This window comes from Arachis stenosperma, chromosome 8, assembly GCF_014773155.1.
Source record: "Arachis stenosperma cultivar V10309 chromosome 8, arast.V10309.gnm1.PFL2, whole genome shotgun sequence".
Lineage (NCBI taxonomy): Eukaryota > Viridiplantae > Streptophyta > Magnoliopsida > Fabales > Fabaceae > Arachis > Arachis stenosperma.
This window is the reverse complement of record NC_080384.1, coordinates 14,791,614-14,815,284: the sequence shown is the minus strand read 5'-3', so window position 1 is coordinate 14,815,284 and position 23,671 is coordinate 14,791,614. Positions and strand designations below refer to the sequence as shown.

Sequence of the window (23,671 nt, the reverse complement as noted above, 5' to 3'; positions counted from 1 at the left end):
TCAACAAAAAATTTTAACAAAGAATGAGATGAGATCTTGAAACTAAAGAATAAATTGAGATTTTGAAGATAAAGAATGAGTAGTATAATCCTAAACTAAGAGCAGTGTGATGTCAAAATTAACAGAGCCAAAGAAGAAGAAAAATAGTGGAGTAAATTGAAAATAAATAAGTGTCAAAATTAAAGAGTAATTTTCTACGGTCAAATTATTCATCAAGAAAACATAGAAAATTTGACATTTGTGATATTTGTCAAAAATATATATTAATTTTGACATTTAATTATGATGTTAAAAAATAAAGTGTTAAAATAACTCTATTTTCTTGTAGTGACTTCTAGATAAATAATTAATTAATTATTAAAAAAATTAATATTAAATTATAATATTATTTTTTAAGTATATTTAATCTTTTTTTATACTTCTTTTACTATTTTTTTATATAATATTTTTTATAGTACTCTATTTTAGTATATTATAATCTTTATTATTATAATAAAAATTAATATTTATTTATAAAATTAAAAATAACATATAAAAATTGACAACTTTTAAGTTTTTTATAATAAAAATTAATATTTATTTATTAAATTAAAAATAATATATAAAATAACATATTTTAGTACTCTTTTTAAATACTCTTAATAATCTTATTTTTATTATTATTTTAGATTCTAATTTTTTATTAGTTATATTTTTATTATTATTTATAATTAATTTTTTATTTAATTTATTATTTTAATAGAAATAATAATATATATTATAAAAAATTAGAATAATAAATAGTGCACAAAAATTAGAATAATTATTTTAATATTCTCAGTATTTTTTATTTAAAAAAAATTACGAAAAAAATCAATAATGATTAGGAACAAACCTAAACGTACGTTGAGTGAACACAGAAGCTATAATTTCTTGCTTCAAGTGAACGAGTTTTTGGGATGTAGAATCACGTCTGTGTTCACAGAAGAAAAGTTGCCAAACATTAAAGAATAACATTCAAAGCACTTAAACGCACTTTTATCCTTTTCAACGTGTTTCTCAAACACACCCTAAATAGTTTTGGAGATAACACATGATAGTAATCTCATTTTTTTTCTCTTTTTAACTTGTGCTTATTTCTAATTTCTTGATTAGATTATTTGGTTGAATATGCTTTGTTTTATTTTATAATATTTTTTTTCATATAAAAAACCTCTACAAAAAAGTTGTTTGATATCACCAGTCTATTTACAATTAAATTTAGCGGCAGAATAAATTTGACGGTATAAATTTTGTCCGTAACTATTTTTCAACGGATTAACGGCAGGTATAAATTTTTAATTGGCGCAATTCTAAAATTTGTTATCGTCGAATTTATGCCCCAATCAATCCGATGGTAATATATTATTTACTAATAATTAAATTGATAACTACTAATGGATTTAACCAATAGTAAATCTGATGATAAACTCAATTTTATTTTTTTAAAAAAAAATTTGTTAAAAATTTCAATATATACCTTTAAATATTCAAATTCATTAATTTTTAAACTAACAAAATTTTGTAATTTTTTATAATAATTTGTCTATAACTTATACAAAATTGCCTCCTAGTGCATGGGACAATCTTTAAAGAGGATTAATTATGTGTTTTGGCTGTTATGCTATTTCATTAGGTCTGAAATAATGTTATATTGGTGTTTTGTTATTTTGTTATTTTGCTCCATGTGGTGAACAAATTTTAAGTTTGTTTATGCACTATGTTGGTCTGTGTTTTTTCTATTTAAGTGCTAACTACAACTCTGTAATTGGCCATTTTGGCTTATGGATGCTGTTGTGAATTTTTATTGTCAGTGTTTTAAGAATCATTGCTTAATGTTTTATCCTGGTTTACGTAAGTGTTCTTTCCATATTTTCAACATATTTTCATTGCCTCATGGTTGAAAATTTGCACAACACATTTTTACTGCTTCAACACTTTCATTCATTCATTCAAACATCTTAACAGGGGATACATCACATTACATCATTGTAGCAATAAAAGTTACAGCATCAAATAACCAAAACAATACACAAAAATCCTACAAATGATGTTCTAATCATCTCCTCATTAGATGCATTCCATATGGTTGCCTCCAACTGTGTGGATTATGCAACAACAAATAGAGAAACCCAATCCACCAAACTATCCCTAAAGCAGCTACAATCCTCAGCTTCCATTCAACATCCTTTAACCTTGTCTTCAACGTTGTAATCTTTTTCCAGCATCTTGTAATCTCAGAATCCCGCAGCGTTTCTCCAGCTTCTGGGTCTACCCACCTAAAGAAATCACAACCATTTTGAACCTATCACCACCCAAAACTCATAAGATGAAGGAAACCCAGATGAAAAACCTCAATCTCATAAATTACAGGCCAACAAAATACCTCATAGTAGACACAACCCCAAAATCGTCGGCCTGGATTGTCCTTCGTCATTGAGGTTCGCAGAATCGGCCTCTCCCCATGCCCACATACCATCTCCTTCACAGGTGTTCGAATTCTGCCTAATCTTGAATCCTGGGAAGCCATCCAATCGGCGTCTCTGTCCCCGTCCTTCACTTCGTCGAACCCTAGTGCAGCTTTCTTCCTCGCAGTCTTCGACCCAACATCTTCTCCTCCCTCTCCCACAGCGTTCTCTTTTATTATTAATATTATCATTATTAATATTATTATTATTAATTAAAAAACAGTCAAGGAGAGTAACGAACTCAGGGGTATAATTGTCTGTCGGACCATTTTAATACAACTGTCAATTTCGGAGACGATTTTGTTTAAAAGAAAAACTTAGAAACGAAACAAATTTTTTACCCCTACGTTAGGGACCAAAATTAAACTTAATCCTAAATTAAAATATATTATTTATTACACAAATGATAGACTCAGCTGAAGCTTCTTCTTAAAAGTTCTATTGGTAGATTCAACTATTCAAAATTTGAACTCTAAAAATAACTTTTTGTCAGTGCCATAAAAGAATTCACAAAGGTTGCTATGAAAGAAGGTTTCTTTTTAGTGCAAAACAACTACTACTGTAAAATATCATTGAAGAATTTGATTAGTAGAATCAAACAAATAAATCAAAGTCATATTCAAATGAGTAAATGCAACCATGAATAAGAAGAGGTGATTAATAAACACGAAATTCAAAGAATTAATAATCAACATTAATTAACTCAAAAAATAATTAATTTAGACAATAATAAATAATAAGTCAATTATTAATTTAAAAAATTAACAACTAAGATTAACTCAAAAAATTAATAACAATGAACATTAATTAACTCAGAAAAATAACTCAAAAAATAATTAACACAAATCTATTTCTATTTTTATTATATAAAAATTGGATTTCTGTACGTAATGATGGAGCTGATGTGGCATGCTTCTAAGAGTATTTTCTGATTTATTTTTTTAACTCATTAAATACAAGTTATTACGATAAATTAACTATATCAACTAATTGATTTGATTAGATATTTAAATATCATATAATTTATTATAATTTATATCAATTTGATTTGGTAATATTTCATAATTCATTTATTTTAATATTCTGTTAGTATTTTTTAATTTATTAAACCAAATTTATTGTGTGTACTAATTAATTAATTTGATTAATTTATTAGTCATTAAATAATAAATTTATGAATAAAATAGACAACTAAGATATTTTCAACTAATAATTAAATCAAATAAAATAATATATATTAAGCTAAATTCAAATTATGTGAATTAAAGACTAAATTAAAATAAGATAATTTCTTACTTATTCAAGTTGAGTGCAATAAATACAAATTAATTTTGTTAGATAATCATAGTTGTCTGGTCTACTATATATAAATGGCCACACAAAATTATAAGAATCATAATTTTTATTACTCTTACTATATCAACTCTTCTTTTCTTCTTCTTCTTTTTCTTCTTCTTTTTCTTTATGTAGAATTTCTTTTATGCATAAATAATCCAAAAATGAGAAAGTACAGATGAGTGTTTTATTGATTGTTTGTTTGATTAATATATCTCAATTTAGGCATTCTACTAATATAGATGGAAGTTGACCTGTAATAATTCAAAGTGGCCAATGTATTTTTTTATAGTATTAGATAGAAGAATATTTGTTAAAATGAATATACCCATTGTAATATTTTTTTATTGTTATATTTTTATGTTAGTCGTGTAAATTTTTTGAAGGCACAAGATAATAAAATAGGTTGACTTTAATATCATTAAAAGTTAAATTTAATGGTTCAAATAAGCACCACTAATCTATTCTATTATATAAAAATTAGATTTCTCCATGTAATGATGGAGCTGACGTGGCATGCTTCTGAGAGTATTTCCCAATTTATTTCTTTTAACTCATTAAATACAAGTTATTACGATAAAGTAACTATATCAACTAATTGATTTGATTAGATATTTAAATATCATATAATTTATATCAATTTGATTTGGTAATATTTCATAATTCATTTATTTTAATATTCTGTTAGTATTTTTTAATTTAATTCTTTTAATTTATTAAACCAAATTTATTGTGTGTACTAATTAATTAATTTGATTAATTTATTAGTCATTAAATAATAAATTTATAAATAAAATAGACAACTAAGATATTTTCAACTAATAATTAAATCAAATCAAATAATACATATTAAGCTAAATTTAAATTATGTGAATTAAAGACTAAATTAAAATAAGATAATTTCTTACTTATTCAAGTTGAGTGCAATAAATAAAATTAATTTTGTTAGATAATCATAGTTGTCTGGTCTACTATATATAGATGGCCACACAAAATTATAAGAATCATAATTTTTATTACTTTTGCTATTTCAACTCTTCTTTTCTTCTTTTTCTTCTTTTTCTTTATGTATAATTTCTTTTATGTATAAATAATCCAAAAATGAGAAAGTACGGATGAGTATTTTATTGATTGTTTGTTTGATTAATATATCTCAATTTAGGTATTCTACTAATGTGGATGGAAGTTGACTTATAGTAATTCAAAGTGGTCAATGTATTCTTTTATAGTATTAGATAGAAGAATATTTGTTAAAATGAATATACCCATTGTAATGAATTTTTTTATTATTATATTTTTATGTTAGTTGTGTAAATTCTTTGAAAGCACAAGATAATAAAATAGATTGACTTTAATATCATTAAAAATTAAATTTAATAGTTCAAATAAGCACCACTAATTATGTTAAAAAGGTAATTTGTAATAATAATGTGATTTCATATTAATTTTTTTGAGTAAATTCATTTCAAAATATAGAAATTAGACTCAATTATGCTAAAATTTTAAAAGTAATATAGAATTTGACAACAAATTTAACATTCATTAAGAAAATAAATTTATTTATGGCTATTTCCTAATTATAAATAATAACAAGACTTATGAAAAAATATTAATGTCATCATTCTTATTAATTAAATCATAGTATTAGGTAGTTGATAGTTTTATAGGCAAAAATTATTAAGTAATTACGTAAAAATTAGCAACGAACAAGTAATAAGAATAAAAAAATATATTATGTAATACCAATTTTATAATTAAAATATGTCTCATATCATATTCTCATATATTCTATTTATTATCTATTTTATTAGATAAAAACCAGGTTTCTACACTCAATGATGGAGTTGACGTGACATGCATTGTAACAACCACACCTTCTAGAAACAAAAATTTAATTTGAAATTCGAAAATCAGTTGGAAGCTGGGCTTAGAATTTTGAATTATGGATAGGAATCTAGTAACCGCCTTCTGTTTGAATTTAAAATATCCCAACCACCCTATCCCCAAATGTATATAAATAGGGAAGCACCCATAGGTAGAAAATCACTCCTCTCAAATACTAATCATCTCCCTTCTCTCTTTACAAAGAAATAATATTCTGTGGGCAAATACAAGAGGCAAGCTCGAAGAAGCGTTAGGAAAAAGAGTAGGGAATTATGCCTTTCTTACTTATGTTGGCATGTAGTATGTTCTAATTATTTGTCTTCCATGCATGGTTACTATTGTTTATGTGTCTCATGGTATCAAGTACCCTTTTTCTTATCCCTTATCCATATTACCCATGTCTATCTATTTTTTTGTCAGTCATAATCTCTTGATTTCACGAGTACATACCTTCCTACCATGTTTTATTTAATTATTTAATATGCCATAATTCTACCGAGTGCATTTACATGACTTTCCATATTATTATATCATTAACAATCCTTTAATGTTAAGAGTACATACCTTTCTACCATGTTATTTGATATGCCATAATTCTACCATGAGCTTTTGCATGACTTTCTATATCATTATATCATAAACAATCCTTTAATGTTAAAAGTACATACCTTTCTACCATGTTTATTTGTTAATATACTCTAATTCTAATATGTGCATTTACGTGACTTTTCATTATTATTATTCCTTTAATGTTGAGAGTACATGATCCCTTTTGTGTCTTGTTCAAGGAACCCTATTTTATTATATGCAACTAAATGACCCCTTATATCATTATATTATTATTGCTCCTTTATTTTAAAGATCAAGGGTACATGCTTCTTATAATATCTAATCCAAGTATTTCAAATACCAACTTTCTTACCATATGCACTTAGATTATATTTTATACATTATATCATTAATATCTTCTTAGGGTCAAGAGTACATGTTTTCTTATAATTATTTTATTCAGCTAATTAATATCCCCCATTTATTTACATGAAATTATATTGACTTTTATACCATTAGATTAATATTAATATTTCCTTGAGTCAAAGAGTACACGCTCTCTTATAACTATTTTATTCAACTATTTAAATTATTCTATCTTTTATAATGTACATTTATTTTATATTATTAATACCCCTCTAGGGACGAGAGTACCTACTTTCTTATAAAGTCTTATTCAACATGCTTATTTTATCATGGTATATGTCTCTCCTCTCGCATGATCTATTCTTGTATATGCCTAAATAACCCTACTTGCTAATTAAACTGAGGGAATGATCCTTCGGTAAGGGAAGGTGACCCCCAAAGACAAGATAATCGGGATGATCCTTCGGTAAGGGAAGGTGATCGAATCGAGATGATCCTTCGGTAAGGGAAGGTGATCGACAAACCTTTGGGAACCTTCGGTAAGGGAAGGGAAGTAAGGGAAGATGACCCCCAAAGACAAGATAATCGGGATGATCCTTCGGTAAGGGAAGGTGATCGAATCGAGATGATCCTTCGGTAAGGGAAGGTGATCGACAAACCTTTGGGAACTTTCGGTAAGGGAAGGGAACTCCCATCAATTTTATGTAATAAGATATCTTTGTTGATATAACTCTTTTCTTGTGTATGTCAAAATAACCTTGATTGTAAATTGAACTGAGGGAGTGATCCTTCGGTAAGGGAAGGTGACCCCCAAAGACAAGATATCGAGATGATCCCTCGGTAAGGGAGGGTGATCGATCGAGATGATCCTTCGGTAAGGGAAGGTGATCGCCAAGACACTCGAGATAAGAACCTTCGGTAAGGGAAGGGGACTCTCATTTATACCGGTTTGAGCTCAATACCTTCCATAAAAGTTAAAAGTTAAGAAAGAAGAAAGCATGAATGAAAGTTTGATGTTTATGTTTTTTTTTCTTTAGATTTAATTATGATTATGTTGATGTTACTTAAGATGTTATCCTTCTATTTTCCTATATGTTTTCCTTTTTGCACACATGTTTTACAAGAAAGATACATATTACATGCCACGTTATACGCTCTTTTTAAAAATCCCGCACGTGGGCTGGAGATGGATATGGAGGTGTTGCATAGCACTCCTACTGAGACGTTAGGTTCTCACTCCCTTTCTTTTCCCATACTGTCTCCAGAGGAACATGGCACAGCGGATAGAGACGACGCAGTGTCCCCCGAAGGTAACTTCTGAGTATGACCCCTCGAAGCACGCGTGGGTAGTTGCGACCACTACTACCGTGCTCCAAACTATCTACTTAGATCGAGAGTTCGTGGAAGAAGAACCCCAGCTGCCCGTCGTAACCTTTCTAGATAGGAACGCTTCAGCATCTAAGAAGCGGTCATCTAAGGTGGTACACCTCGAGTCTGACTCCGAAACCGAGGAAGAGGAATCCGACAACCCGAGCCAAGGATAGGACATGACACAAGGATGGAAGTTTCTTCGATGAAACTAGTTAGGATGCGTTAGTTTCCTTTTCGTCATAGTTACCTTTAAGCACTATCTCCTTTAGAACCGTGTTCATGGGAATTCTTTTATGTTTGCTTGAACCCCTTTGAGTTTTGTTCAATTTCATCCTTTTAGTACTACTCGATTTCCACCCAAAGTTTCGCGCGTGTTTTCCTTCTTTTCTTAACTAACGATTTAGTTCTTTGCTTTTTCATATTAAGTGTGACACCCTACTTAAAGGCCTTTAAAGGTAGAATATTAACTTAGGATGTTACATTATTGGTATCAGAGCAAAGTCGATCCTAGAAATCCTGTCTTAGAAGGTACGACTGATAAAACTTCTCCCTATAGTTACCCATGAACAGGAAACCTAAGGCAAGCCAAAGAAGCCCACCAGTCAGAAGATCGAATCAAGGGTAAGTGCATAATTAATGGAGCTCCTTTAACTATCCTATACGATACTGGTGCTTCTCATTCATTTATATCTCTATCTGCTACTAGTAGAATCAGTTTATGCATGACCAAACTACCATATGCCCTACTAGTGACCACCCCAGCCGGTAAGAGTGTCGAAACTCAGCAGGTTTGTCAGAGGGTCTGCATCCTCATTTCAGATAGATCATACCTTGCTGACCTAGTGTGCCTCCCTTTAGTAGGATTAGACATCATCCTAGGAATGGATTGGCTCAACAAAAACCGAGTCTTGTTAGATTGTTTTGAGAGAAAAGTCATCTTCCCTTCTCAATCCATACAAGACACACGTGATCTTCCAAGATCCTCCGAAGACACACGTACAAGGCAAGGATATGCCTTGCTAAATTCGGTAAAAGCAGATTCCCATCAGGAGTTCTGTGAGATACCAGTAGTACAAGACTTTTTAGATATCTTTCCCGAAGATATACCCTCGTTTCCCCCAACACGAGAGGTTGAGTTCTCCATAGAACTGATGCCTGGGACAGGGTCAATCTCCACAGCCCCTTACTGGATGGCTCCATTGGAACTCGCTGAACTGAAGAACCAACTAGAGGAGCTGCTGCAAAAAAGGATTCATCCGACCAAGTGCCTCTCCCTGGGGAGCTCCAGTATTGCTCGTGAAGAAAAGGGACGGCAGCATGCGTCTCTGCGTGGACTATAGGCAACCCAACAAAATCACGGTGAAGAACAAGTATCCCCTCCCAAGAATAGATGACTTAATGGACCAATTACAAGGTGCAACAGTGTTCTCAAAGATCGACCTGAGATCAGGGTATCATCAAATAAGGGTAAGAGAGGAAGACATTCCAAAGACAGCATTTCGAACGAGATACGGACACAACGAGTTCACAGTAATGTCTTTTGGGTTGACCAATGCCCCCGCCGTCTTTATGGACTACATGAATGGAATTTTTCGACCTTACCTCGACAGTTTCGTGGTGGTATTCATAGATGATATTTTGATTTTCTCCAAGATAGAAGAAGAACACAGGGAGCACTTGCGTGTAATACTGGGGACCCTTCGAGAGAAAAAGTTGTACGCGAAACTATCCAAGTGTGAGTTTTGGATGAAGGAGGTACAAATTCTTGGACATATGGTTTCCGGCAACGGAATATCAGTAGATCCCAGTAAGATAGACTCGGTACTAAATTGGGAAAGGCCGACGTCAGTCACAGAAATAAGGAGTTTTTTTTGGGATTGGCGGGCTACTATAGAAGGTTCATAAGAGGGTTTTCTCAACTAGCCCTGCCGTTAACTTGTTTAACCAGGAAGGATACCCCGTTTACTTGGACGCCAGACTGCGAAAGAAGCTTCCTAGAGTTAAAGTGTCATTTGACATCCGCCCCAGTACTAGCCTTACCTAACCCCGACATGGCCTTCGAAGTTTACTGCGATGCCTCAGGACAAGGATTGGGTTGCGTACTAATGCAATGCAAAAAGGTAGTGGCGTATGCGTCAAGACAACTGAAGACCCACGAAGCCAACTATCCAACTCACGACCTTGAACTAGCCGCGATAGTATTTGCGCTGAAGACATGGAGGCATCATTGTACGGAGTTGGGTTTCAAGTATTCTCCGATCATAAGAGCTTAAAGTACCTGTTCGACCAGAAGGAACTCAACATGCGACAAAGGAGGTGGATGAAGTTTCTTAAAGATTATGACTTTGTTCTAAATTACCACCCAGGAAAGGCTAACTTGATGGCTGACGCTCTGAGTCGGAAGGTACTCAAGGCATCATGGCTAATGATAAAAGAGGCAGAGTTGATAAAGAATTTCAGAGACATGAACTTACAAGTCACCCTCGCTCCAAAAAGCATACGTCTGAACCACCTAACAGCGGCAAGTCAATTCAAAGAACAAATAACTAAGGTGCAGAGTTCCGATCCCGATTTTCAAGAAACCCTGCGCCTTGTCAAAGAAGGAAAATTGAAAGGCTTCACCGAAGGAGAGGACAAGGTGTGAAGATACCAACGTCGAATCTGTGTCCCAAAGGAAGGCGATCTTCAAAGCAAGATTGCAGAAGAAGCCCACAAAGGAGATTTTACCATTCATCCTGGCATGACAAAGATGTACCATGATTTGAAAAAGATATTCTGGTGGCCAGGGATGAAAAAGGATTTAGCTACAGTCGTGAATAAATGTCTGGTTTGTCAGAAGGTAAAAATTGAACATCAGAAACCATCAAAGGTATTGCAACCCCTTGGCATCCCAGAGTGGAAATGGGAGGACATATCGATGGATTTCGTCATAGGACTACCTCGTACTCAAGCGGGGCGTGACGCTATAGGGGTCATCGTTGACCGACTTACAAAGACTGCCCACTTTCTACCAGTTAAGGCGACCGACTCATTGGAGAGACTAGCCACGCTATATATCAAAGAGATCGTGAGGTTACATGGGGTACCAACAACCATAGTCTCGGACAGAGACCCAAGATTTACCTCGAGGTTTTGGAACGCACTGCAGAAGGCATTTCGGGACAAAATTGTGCCTGAGCACATCATACCACCCGCAAACAGATGGACAAACGAAGAGGACCATCCAGACGTTGGAAGGCATGTTATGAGCTTGTGTCCTGGACAGACCAGGAAGTGGGAGAGTCACCTACCACTGATCGAGTTTGCTTATAACAACAGTTACCATGGTAGCATCGGGATGGCACCATATGAGGCACTGTACGGGCGAAGATGCCAATCTCCTTTATGCTGGTACGGACCAGAAGATAAAGGCTACTTAGGACCGGAGTTAGTAAGACAGACCACAGAAGATATCAAGAGGATAAGAGAAAGAATGCGCACTGCCCAAAGTCGACAAAAGAGTTATGCAGATCAACGAAGAAAACCCCTCGAATTTCAGGAAGGCGATCACGTATTCCTAAAAATCACCCCACCACCGGGGTAGGGAGGGCTCTTAAGGTACGAAAACTAAGCCCCCGGTACCTGGGTCCATTCCAAATCCTCCGGCGTATAGGAAAGTCGGCATACCAGCTTGCCCTACCACCAAATCTATCAAGACTACACAACGTGTTCCACATGTCCCAACTCCGAAAATACCAGCACGATCCAAGCCATGTGTTGCAGCAAGAGGATGTAACACTCAAAGACGACCTGACTTTTGAACTACCAGCCATAGAGATTGTAGACAGAAGCATGAAGCAACTAAGGAGCAAGACGATACAACTGGTAAAAGTGGCATGGGGTAGCGGCAATTCCAGAGACTACACATGGAAAAAAAAAAAGAGGCAGACATGAGACAGAAGTTCCCGAACTTGTTTACAGGTAACAATCATGGTGAGGATCTCCTTTTCTCTCCAACAATAGGAAATTTCAGTAAGACCCCTAAGTTATTTAAGATGACCCTTATCGACCAAGTTCAGGCATGGAATTTGGGGACAAATTCTTTTCTTACGGGGGTGATAATGTAACAACCACACTTTCTAGAAACAAATATTTAATTTGAAATTCGAAAGTCAGTTGGAAGCTGGGCTTAGAATTTTGAATTATGGATAGGAATCTAGTAACCGCCTTCTGTTTGAATTTAAAATATCCCAACCACCCTATCCCCAAATGTATATAAATAGGGAAGCACCCATAGGTAGAAAATCACTCCTCTCAAATACTAATCATCTCCCTTCTCTCTTTACAAAGAAATAATATTCTGTGGGCAAATACAAGAGGCAAGCTCGAAGAAGCGTTAGGAAAAAGAGTAGGGAATTATGCCTTTCTTACTTATGTTGGCATGTAGTATGTTCTAATTATTTGTCTTCCATGCATGGTTACTATTGTTTATGTGTCTCATGGTATCAAGTACCCTTTTTCTTATCCCTTATCCATATTACCCATGTCTATCTATTTTTTTGTCAGTCATAATCTCTTGATTTCACGAGTACATACCTTCCTACCATGTTTTATTTAATTATTTAATATGCCATAATTCTACCGAGTGCATTTACATGACTTTCCATATTATTATATCATTAACAATCCTTTAATGTTAAGAGTACATACCTTTCTACCATGTTATTTGATATGCCATAATTCTACCATGAGCTTTTGCATGACTTTCTATATCATTATATCATAAACAATCCTTTAATGTTAAAAGTACATACCTTTCTACCATGTTTATTTGTTAATATACTCTAATTCTAACATGTGCATTTACGTGACTTTTCATTATTATTATTCCTTTAATGTTGAGAGTACATGATCCCTTTTGTGTCTTGTTCAAGGAACCCTATTTTATTATATGCAACTAAATGACCCCTTATATCATTATATTATTATTGCTCCTTTATTTTAAAGATCAAGGGTACATGCTTCTTATAATATCTAATCCAAGTATTTCAAATACCAACTTTCTTACCATATGCACTTAGATTATATTTTATACATTATATCATTAATATCTTCTTAGGGTCAAGAGTACATGTTTTCTTATAATTATTTTATTCAGCTAATTAATATCCCCCATTTATTTACATGAAATTATATTGACTTTTATACCATTAGATTAATATTAATATTTCCTTGAGTCAAAGAGTACACGCTCTCTTATAACTATTTTATTCAACTATTTAAATTATTCTATCTTTTATAATGTACATTTATTTTATATTATTAATACCCCTCTAGGGACGAGAGTACCTACTTTCTTATAAAGTCTTATTCAACATGCTTATTTTATCATGGTATATGTCTCTCCTCTCGCATGATCTATTCTTGTATATGCCTAAATAACCCTACTTGCTAATTAAACTGAGGGAATGATCCTTCGGTAAGGGAAGGTGACCCCCAAAGACAAGATAATCGGGATGATCCTTCGGTAAGGGAAGGTGATCGAATCGAGATGATCCTTCGGTAAGGGAAGGTGATCGACAAACCTTTGGGAACCTTCGGTAAGAGAAGGGAAGTAAGGGAAGGTGACCCCCAAAGACAAGATAATCGGGATGATCCTTCGGTAAGGGAATGTGATCGAATCGAGATGATCCTTCGGTAAGGGAAGGTGATCGACAAACCTTTGGGAACTTTCGGTAAGGGAAGGGAACTCCCATCAATTTTATGTAATAAGATATCTTTGTTGATATAACTCTTTTCTTGTGTATGTCAAAATAACCTTGATTGTAAATTGAACTGAGGGAGTGATCCTTCGGTAAGGGAAGGTGACCCCCAAAGACAAGATATCGAGATGATCCCTCGGTAAGGGAGGGTGATCGATCGAGATGATCCTTCGGTAAGGGAAGGTGATCGCCAAGACACTCGAGATAAGAACCTTCGGTAAGGGAAGGGGACTCTCATTTATACCGGTTTGAGCTCAATACCTTCCATAAAAGTTAAAAGTTAAGAAAGAAGAAAGCATGAATGAAAGTTTGATGTTTATGTTTTTTTTTTTCTTTAGATTTAATTATGATTATGTTGATGTTACTTAAGATGTTATCCTTCTATTTTCCTATATGTTTTCCTTTTTGCACACATATTTTACAAGAAAGATACATATTACATGCCACGTTATACGCTCTTTTTAAAAATCCCGCACGTGGGCTGGAGATGGATATGGAGGTGTTGCATAGCACTCCTACTGAGACGTTAGGTTCTCACTCCCTTTCTTTTCCCATACTGTCTCCAGAGGAACATGGCACAGCGGATAGAGACGACGCAGTGTCCCCCGAAGGTAACTTCTGAGTATGACCCCTCGAAGCACGCGTGGGTAGTTGCGACCACTACTACCGTGCTCCAAACTATCTACTTAGATCGAGAGTTCGTGGAAGAAGAACCCCAGCTGCCCGTCGTAACCTTCCTAGATAGGAACGCTTCAGCATCTAAGAAGCGGTCATCTAAGGTGGTACACCTCGAGTCTGACTCCGAAATCGAGGAAGAGGAATCCGACAACCCGAGCCAAGGATAGGACATGACACAAGGATGGAAGTTTCTTCGATGAAACTAGTTAGGATGCGTTAGTTTCCTTTTCGTCATAGTTACCTTTAAGCACTATCTCCTTTAGAACCGTGTTCATGGGAATTCTTTTATGTTTGCTTGAACCCCTTTGAGTTTTGTTCAATTTCATCCTTTTAGTACTACTCGATTTCCACCCAAAGTTTCGCGCGTGTTTTCCTTCTTTTCTTAACTAACGATTTAGTTCTTTGCTTTTTCATATTAAGTGTGACACCCTACTTAAAGGCCTTTAAAGGTAGAATATTAACTTAGGATGTTACATGCATGCTTTTGAGAGTGTTTAGCAATTTGTTTATTTTAACTCATTAAATACAATTTATTATGATAAATCAATTATATCAACTGATTGATTTAATTAGATATTTAAATATCACATAATTTATTATCATTTATATCAAATTGATTTAGTAGTATTTTTTAATTTATTTCTTTTAATGTTTTGTTAGTATTTTTTAATTTATTAAATCAAATTAATTATACTAATTATCTGTATTAATTAATTAATTAGATTAATTAATTATTAAAATAACAAATCTATGGCTCTATGCATAAAATAGGTTCTCAATATATTTTTCAATAATAATTAAATCAAATCAAATCATATATATTGAGCTAAATTTAAATCATGTAAATTAAGGACTAAAATAAAATAAGATGATTTTTTATTTATTCAAATTGAATGCAATAAATAAAATTAATTTTGCTAGATAATCATAGTCTTCTATTCTTCGATATATAGATAGCCACACAAAATTATAAAAATCATCGTTTTTATCACTTTTACTATTTCAACCCCTTTTTATGTATAAATATACTCAAAATGAGAAGGTATGAATTATTGTTTCATTAATTGTTTATTTGACAAATATTATAGTTTGAAAATGTCTCAATTTAGGTATTTTACCACTGTCGATGGAAGTTGAACCTGTAATAATTCAGGATGACCATGATATTTTTTATAGTATTATATAAAAAAATTTAAATGAATATATCCATTGTAATTAATTTTCTTTGTTATTCTGTTATCTTTTACGTAACAAATAATATCCATGTTGAATATATTATTTTCATCAGAAGCCATACATAATTGATTGATAATTCTATATATAAAAATACTCATGTGGTAATTAAATACCATATTGTTATCTCGCTAAAGTTAATTCTCCTATGATTATGCGAACGTGATTCTCCTATGATTATGTGAATGTATAGCACTATCAAATGAAAATTGATTGAATTAAATTTATGCCCAACGAGGTGGGTGATCTTTTAGGTCTAATCACGATCAGAGTTCAGGACGGTTTGAAAAATGCTAATAATACAAATACTTTTTATTTTTAATACCCAATAATAAATATATAAATTAAAATTAATATTGTTCCGTACAAAATCATAAAATGTATAGCATACTCAAAACATATTCAATCCGTATTAACTGTCATTGTTTATCAGTTACATTATGACAAATCTGATTATTAAAAAAATTAAAATTAACTTAAATTTACACAATATTATTTTATGCTTTTTATTTTTATTTTATTATTATAAAAAGTCATACATATTATAAGAGAATCTCATCTTTTTACTAACGGTTCTTCCATTCAATGGTTTCTGTAAAAAAAAAAAAAGGCATAATAATATTGTGTTTGACAAGAATATGAAATTTTGAAAGATTGAAGCATATGTTTAGCCCTTAACATATTCGTAGATGAAGTGCAGAGTAGATAAAAAGATAGCTAATAAAAAAAGAATAAATTACCATTTGTATCCATAAAAGATATAAACGCTGACAAATGTATCCATATAAGAATAAAACGACAATTATATCCACGGAAGATAGCTTCCGTGTGCCAAAAATACCCTTACGGACCAATTGTATAACCAACATCTGGGTACTCTTGGCACACGGAAGCCATCTTCCATGGTTATAATTATCGTTTTATTCTTATATGGGTACATTTGTCAACATATGTATCTTTTATGGGTACAAATAGTAATTTATTCAATAAAAAAATAAATGGTTAAAGCTTTTTCAATACTAATCGTCGTAGTGTATGACAGGTATTCTATAATTTTTTTAGATTTGATTATTTTTTGTTATTATATGTTGTTCTATTTAATTTATGCTAAAAAGACTTGTGATAATCATTTTATTGTGGTAGTGTAAAAGTTGTAAGTATTATATTTACTTTGTAAGTCTTTGATGGATATTTGTGACTGGATAATTATTAAAAGAAATAATTGGTTTAATATCTATTTTATATTTTATTTAATTATAATAATGAGTATTTTTTTAAAATAAATAATGCAATTTTTCATAAAAACAACGTTTAAATAATTATAAAATTAGATTATACCATAGATGATGATAAATATCTTGATATTAAATTTGTTATAAAATAATTTTTTTGGAATATTATGTTATATTATATAATTTAGTTATATTTTTTTATCTTCAACCTATATTATTTAGATTGGCATATTTCTAAAAACGGTTATTCAATTTTTTTTAAAATTATTAAATCAAATCAGTTACAATTTATATTATGATTAAAGTCAAACTTTTATTTATTTTGTCATATTATTATATATAAATATTAAATTTTTTTATTAAACACTTATTTAATTACGAAATAATATTATATGTTACTTTTATATTGGCAATTAAATTTCAATTACTATACAAATATTATATTTTAAGTAATCATATATTTTATTGTTATTTTAAAAATTATTATATAATTTTAAGATCATTTAATTATGTTTATTTTTTTAAAAGTATTGTCATTATTGGAGAGTAACTAATATTTGTAATAGTTTAAAATTAAAAAATAAAAATACAAAATATCAATATACTGAGTTTTTGAAGTATAAATGAATCTTGAAGTAAATATATGTGATTATAATTAATGGTCATAATTAAAAATTTTTATTTTATTTCAACTTATTCAGGACATGTTTATCTTAAATTTTATTTTTTTATTAATTAGTATTTTTTTTATACATTTAATTGTCATTAATTTATATAAATTAAAATGTATAACTTAAAAAGATAGATATGTGTCTAAAAAATAAAAAATATATATTTTTTTTGTTAGTAAAAATTTTTTGTCACTTTAGCTTTTTTTTTTTTGGCATCATATCTTACATTTTTACTATAATTAAAAGTTAGAGGCAAATTATTAAATATAAATTAGTAAAAAAAATATAATATTTAATAAATTATCATAATCACATTTAAAAGTATTTAAGTTATTTTTTATATAATAAAAATGATATACTTCAAAAACTATTTGTATATAATTTACTAACAAATATAAAAGATATTTATTAATATTTTTATTTTTAATAAAAATATTATTGTATTAAAGTGATGCATTTTAAATATGTCTAAATAAAATTTTTATTAAAAAAAATTCAAGATGGCAAATACAATTTTATTTTTATTTTATCCTTAATATTTAGTTTTAATTTTACTTTTAGAGTTTCAATATATTTCAATTAAACCATTAGGGTGAACAACATTAATTATAACTAATTAATTATATTATCTTATTTGACTAAAATTAAATAAACATTAAACTATTTAATAAATAATAAACAAATAAATAAAATAAATGAATTTAATTTGAATTATTTTTTTATATCTAGAAATGAAAATGTAATTTTTTGTATTTTGATTAATAATTCTTAAAAGAGTTACTATTTTATTTACTAACATTTTAAATTTTTTATAATATTTTTTTAAAATTTGATTAAGAGGTTCTTATTCACAATATTTTTCTTGAATTTTTTAACAAAAATATATCTTAATTTTTGTCTTTCATTTTTTATATTCCTTGATTATACTAATTTTTTTATTGTATATTTTTATCAACTACATGCATTATTTTTCTAGGATAAGGATGATCATAAAAACAGCCAAAAAAGGTATTTGCAGGGATTACTCGCATTTTGGGGCTAGATGGGGACTCGTGAAATCCTCACGACCTACCACCCGAAAATGGATGGGGACTTAGAGTGGCAAACGGGCCAAAATTCGTCGAGCTGATCTGAATAACCGGACAAAAAAGGAGGGTTGGGTTGGAAATTTGAGACTGCTAAACTTAAAAAGTCCGCCTATCCCGCACCACCTAATCCATGAGCTTTGGCGGGTTTCGATGGGACGGTGCAGGTTTTTCCGCTGGGCCAAGCTTTTATTTTGTCAAGACTATTTTTTTACAAATTTCTATGATCTTATTAATCTACAAGAGGATAAAGATAATAATTGAAGATGTTCTAAATTATATTTTGGATTATGTTTTTATGTTTGATTGATTATAAACTTGAAGATGTTTAATTATATATTTTGGACAATATTTGTTTTGCTTTAGACAATATTGTTTTTATTATTTTGTTTTAAAAAATTTGGTTTATAATTATGTTTATTACATATTTATAAATATAATTTTTTTATATTTTTAGAAATTATAAATTTATTAAAATTATTGTGAAATTATATATATTGTTTAATATTTAATGATTTATAAAAAAAGAGAGCCCACCAGCCTACCATTAGCGCGGGACGGGGAGAAATTTAAAACTGCCTTACTAGGCGGGGCGGGGCAGACTAGCCCACCAGATCACGGGCTTTTGGCGAGACAGGGTGGGCTTTTCTGTTTGTCACCCCTAATGGGGATACAGACATAAGTACCTGCCTCGTGGAATAAATTTATTAATTTATCCTAATTTATATATTCATAAATTCATTTCTTGAATTTAGTAACCCTAATTTCTGCCTCCAATTTGAATTCTTTCTTTTTCTTTCAGACTCATTTTCATTCTCGATTCTCTCTCTAACTCACTTTCTCTGCCTCTCAAGTCCGTCACTACATCGCTCAGTATCGTTCCAAAAAATTATGTTATGTTATTATGTTGGAATATGTTTTTTAGTTTTCTCCTTTTGAAATGTTATTTTTCATAACAAATATGTTATAAATTGTGTTAAATTATATTGAACTGATGATTTTATGATTATTATATTATGTCTTTTTGTGTTAATTTTTTTGAAAAGTTTATCAAAGATATCTGCATTTCCTAAGGGGTAATTAAACAAGAACTTGCAATGACGGAGAAGGAATGGAGGCATTTTTTTTAAATAGGAGTGAGAGATGGGAAGGGGCTTCTCACGCTCATCTGAGTATTCATTAATATATCTAACTAGCAACGGAGATCCAATCTGAGTCGATTTAAGAGGGGACGCGTAGACTTCATCTGCATTGGGCCTTTAAGGTAATGAACCTAAGTCGGATTTGGGACCTTAACAATGGATTTTAGTTGATCTTGCTTGCATTAAAGTCTTATTAGGCCCAAATATATCTTGGATTAATATTTTGAGTCATTGTTATAGCAAATACTATACTATTTAATATTATAACACTTAATATATGTAAAAGTTGAATATATTTACAAGATATTTTTTTAATTCAAATTAAAAAAATTAATTATCTCTTTTTTAGTTTTAAATATTATTTTTTTAATATAACAAAAAAATAAAAATAACAATAATAACTCACATAATTAAAATAGATAATTTTAATATATACATGACACTATATATATCAAGGATTATTATATATGATATATAATTTTTTTTATAATGACTATTTATATAATTTATTGAACAATGTTTTCATGTTAACATTTAATAAATTAACATACAAAATATTATTTAACATATAAAATAAGTAACTTAAGTTATCATCTAGAATAATAAATACAATAGTGCAAACATTTATTTATTTATTTATTTATTAGTAGTGAAAAATATGTAAATAGTATAAATTGATATTTTTTAATATAAAAGCAATAATAAAAGTTATTAATTAAGTTAATTATCCAATTAAAAAATTATGAAAAAATGTTTAAATAATAATAAAAAATAAGATCACTATTTTTACATATTACAAAGTTTATGAAAAAAATTTTGGATAATAAATCAATCGTCAATAGATACATTAATTCTGTCAAAAAATAAATAATTAATACATTGGATATTATTATTTAGATACTAATATAATATATATTATTGATTATTAAGTTTATAATTAATTTTTAATCTAATTTTTGGTAATTAAAATTTAAATGATTGAAATTATTAAATGCTAAATATTTTACATCTAAACAATTTATTTTTTATTGAAATTAAAAAAAATGAGTCATTAATCAATTCTAAATTTAAATTTAAATTTGAGTAAGAAAATAAAAAATATTTTAAATTTTATCTCAGTAACCAGAATTAATTTCAAGACAAGAAATTATTTTGCACATCATATATATATTGTGGGATAGTATAGTCATTTGCTATTTTTTAATGGTAGATATTATCAAATAAAATGCACTACTTGCTAAAAATAATATAAAAAAATCACTATTTTTTACTAAAAATAAATTATTTTATCATTCATGAGTTTTAGAAGGGATGAAGATAAAAAAAAATTAGTCTTAGTTTATATATTTTAGTACTCTGTGAATATTCACTCTTTGATTTGCTATTTAGTCTCATTTTAATAATAAATACAAATAAAAAATTATTACATGCATATTTATATTTTTTATTTTATTCATCAAAATTATGATGCTATCACTATTATTTATCCAATCAATCAACTATAAAATATAAATAGTTTTTTTTTTTTGGCATAAAACAACAAAGTTGCACAAATAAAAAAATTATTTAACTAGAACCTCAAATGCAAATCAACAGTAAAGAACACAACCCATGTTCCAAACTCTTCGAATCTCTTTTGTATGGTTGATATAAATAAAAGAGAATGAAGTGATTTTTAAAGAGAAAAAAATATGATTTAGTGAACTTTTGGCTAAAAATAAATTATTTTATTATTTATATAATTTAATACTTTGAGTATTGTATTTTTTTATTTGTAATTTAGTCTCACTTTTAATAATAAATACAAATAAAAAATTTATTACATGTATATTTATATTTTTTAAATTATATTGTGAAATGATAAATTAAATTTTTTTATTTATGATATTATTTAAATAGTATATACCATTAATTATTTGTTTTGTAATTATTTTTTAGATAAAAATTAGTTTTACTATTTATTTTCATACTCAACGTAAACCGCTGCTGCCTCTAGCGGTTTACATACGTAAACCAATGCACATAAACCGCTACTGGTAGTAGCGGTTTATGACCAATTATAATCATGCAGAAATCGCGGCAGGCAACAGTGGTTTCCATGCTACCACAACTCAATGTAATCCGCGGCTGGCGGTAGCGGATTCTGTGTTTGTGTAGCGGTTTCCATAGATACGTGAAACAATGCATTTGCGTCTTCGTTTTGGAAACAATGTATTTGCGTAATTTTGAAGATGAAACAATTTATTTAGGTGAATTGCCCGTGTAAATTCCGTGACAATTAAATCCTTCCGTGAAATTGGTGCTCAAAACGGTAACAGAAATCGCTGCGGTGGAGGGGTGGAGAGTGATGTGTCCGTTACGGTTGCTAAAGTGGATGGGGAACAAATTGTTGGAAGACAAATTGGTCCTTAATGACCAAAACGACGCCGTATGCATCCCCACTTTCATGCCCATCATCCCATACCTCTTTTTCTTCTTCTTCTTCTTCTTCTTCTTCCATGGCAGTTTCATCGCGCCCTTTCTTCCTCTCTCATCTCACAGAAGAAGATCCTTGCAAGGAACGAATAAATAAACCCATTGACTCAATTGAATCTTTCTAATTAAAATACCTCACTGAACTTCCCAGTTTTTGGGTATGAAAATTCTTTGTTATGGTTCCACACCTTGCTGCCAAGTGGTGCAGACAAAGTGGAAATTGGTTGAAAAGAACTTCAATTCACGCCAATCAAAGTTTTCAAGCTTTGTAAATCATGGAATTTTTTGTTCCAATTGGTTGAAAAGAACTTCAATTCACGCCAATCAAGGTTTCCAAGCTTTGTAAATCATGGAATTTCTTGTTCTAACACCCGTATTCAAAAGTGATTCCATGAGATTTCATCATAGGTCACTAAGTATTCCAGAAGAGTCCAGAAGATTAAAGAGTTTCAGGGTTTATAGTGGAACTTTTGATGGCTATGTGATTGGTAGTGAAGATGAAATTGCAGGGATTGATGAACATGCTGCTTCTAAGATTCTAGTTCCAGGGTTACCAGATGGTTCAAATGGTGAATTTGGTGCTCCTATAAGTAATTGTTTTTGGCAATGGAAACCTAAATTTAATGTACACTATGAGAAAGTTGGTTGTGAAAACATTGATTCACCAAATGTTCTTTTTCTTCCTGATTTTGGTGTTGGTTCTTTCCATTATGAGAAACAGCTTAAGGATTTGGGGGCATGATAATAAAGTATGGGCATTGAATTTTCTAGGCCAATCAGGTTTATGCAGATCATTCGACAAATGTAAATAGTGTATTTTCGCGCATAATTGAAACCACAAGGCACCCTGCTGCCGCAGCATCATTTGCTTCAATCATGTTTACTCTTTAGTCTGAAATATCTTTTGCTGAAACTTTATCTAGGTAGTAGAATACTAAAATAATTATAGCATTAAGAATTTGAATACTGCTATGGCTATGGATATGCATTTATGATTTATGGTTCAAACCTTGAGGATTTTGAGTGTTGTTTGCAATGTAGATGTAGAGAAAACGATGTGCTGATATGCCTGATGTATGGGAAAGAAGATCCATGGGTGAAACCAATATGGGGAGTGCAAGTGAAGAAAGGGCGCGATGAAACTGCCATGGAAGAAGAAGAAGAGGTCTGGGATGATGCGCATGAAAGTGGGATGCATACGGCATTGTTTTGGTAATTAAGGACTAATTTGTCCTTCAACAATTTGTTCCCCATCCACTTCAGCAACCGTAATGGACACATCACTCTCCACCCCTCCACCTCAGCAATTTTTGTTACCGTTTCAAGTACCAATTCCACGAAAGGATTTAATTGTCACGGAATTTACATGGTGAGGGATCAAAATGTATTTTCCAATATTGAAAGACGAAAATGTTCGCGTTTT

The 23,671-nt window shown here is 30.5% G+C and overlaps 1 protein-coding gene and 2 pseudogenes across 1 annotated transcript; all 3 read left to right on the top strand.

The window, feature by feature from the left end:
- The first annotated feature begins 7,806 nt into the window (after positions 1–7,806).
- On the top strand, positions 7,807–9,331 carry LOC130945442 (uncharacterized). The gene is made up of 2 exons (XM_057874158.1): positions 7,807–7,930; positions 8,562–9,331. The coding sequence occupies exons 1-2, from the start codon at positions 7,807–7,809 to the stop codon at positions 9,329–9,331; spliced, it is 894 nt and encodes a 297-aa protein (XP_057730141.1).
- A 58-nt stretch (positions 9,332–9,389) lies between these two features.
- LOC130945441 (uncharacterized) lies at positions 9,390–14,577 on the top strand (annotated as a pseudogene).
- A 7,831-nt stretch (positions 14,578–22,408) lies between these two features.
- Positions 22,409–23,464, top strand: LOC130945440 (pheophytinase, chloroplastic-like; annotated as a pseudogene).
- The last annotated feature ends 207 nt before the right edge of the window (positions 23,465–23,671 follow it).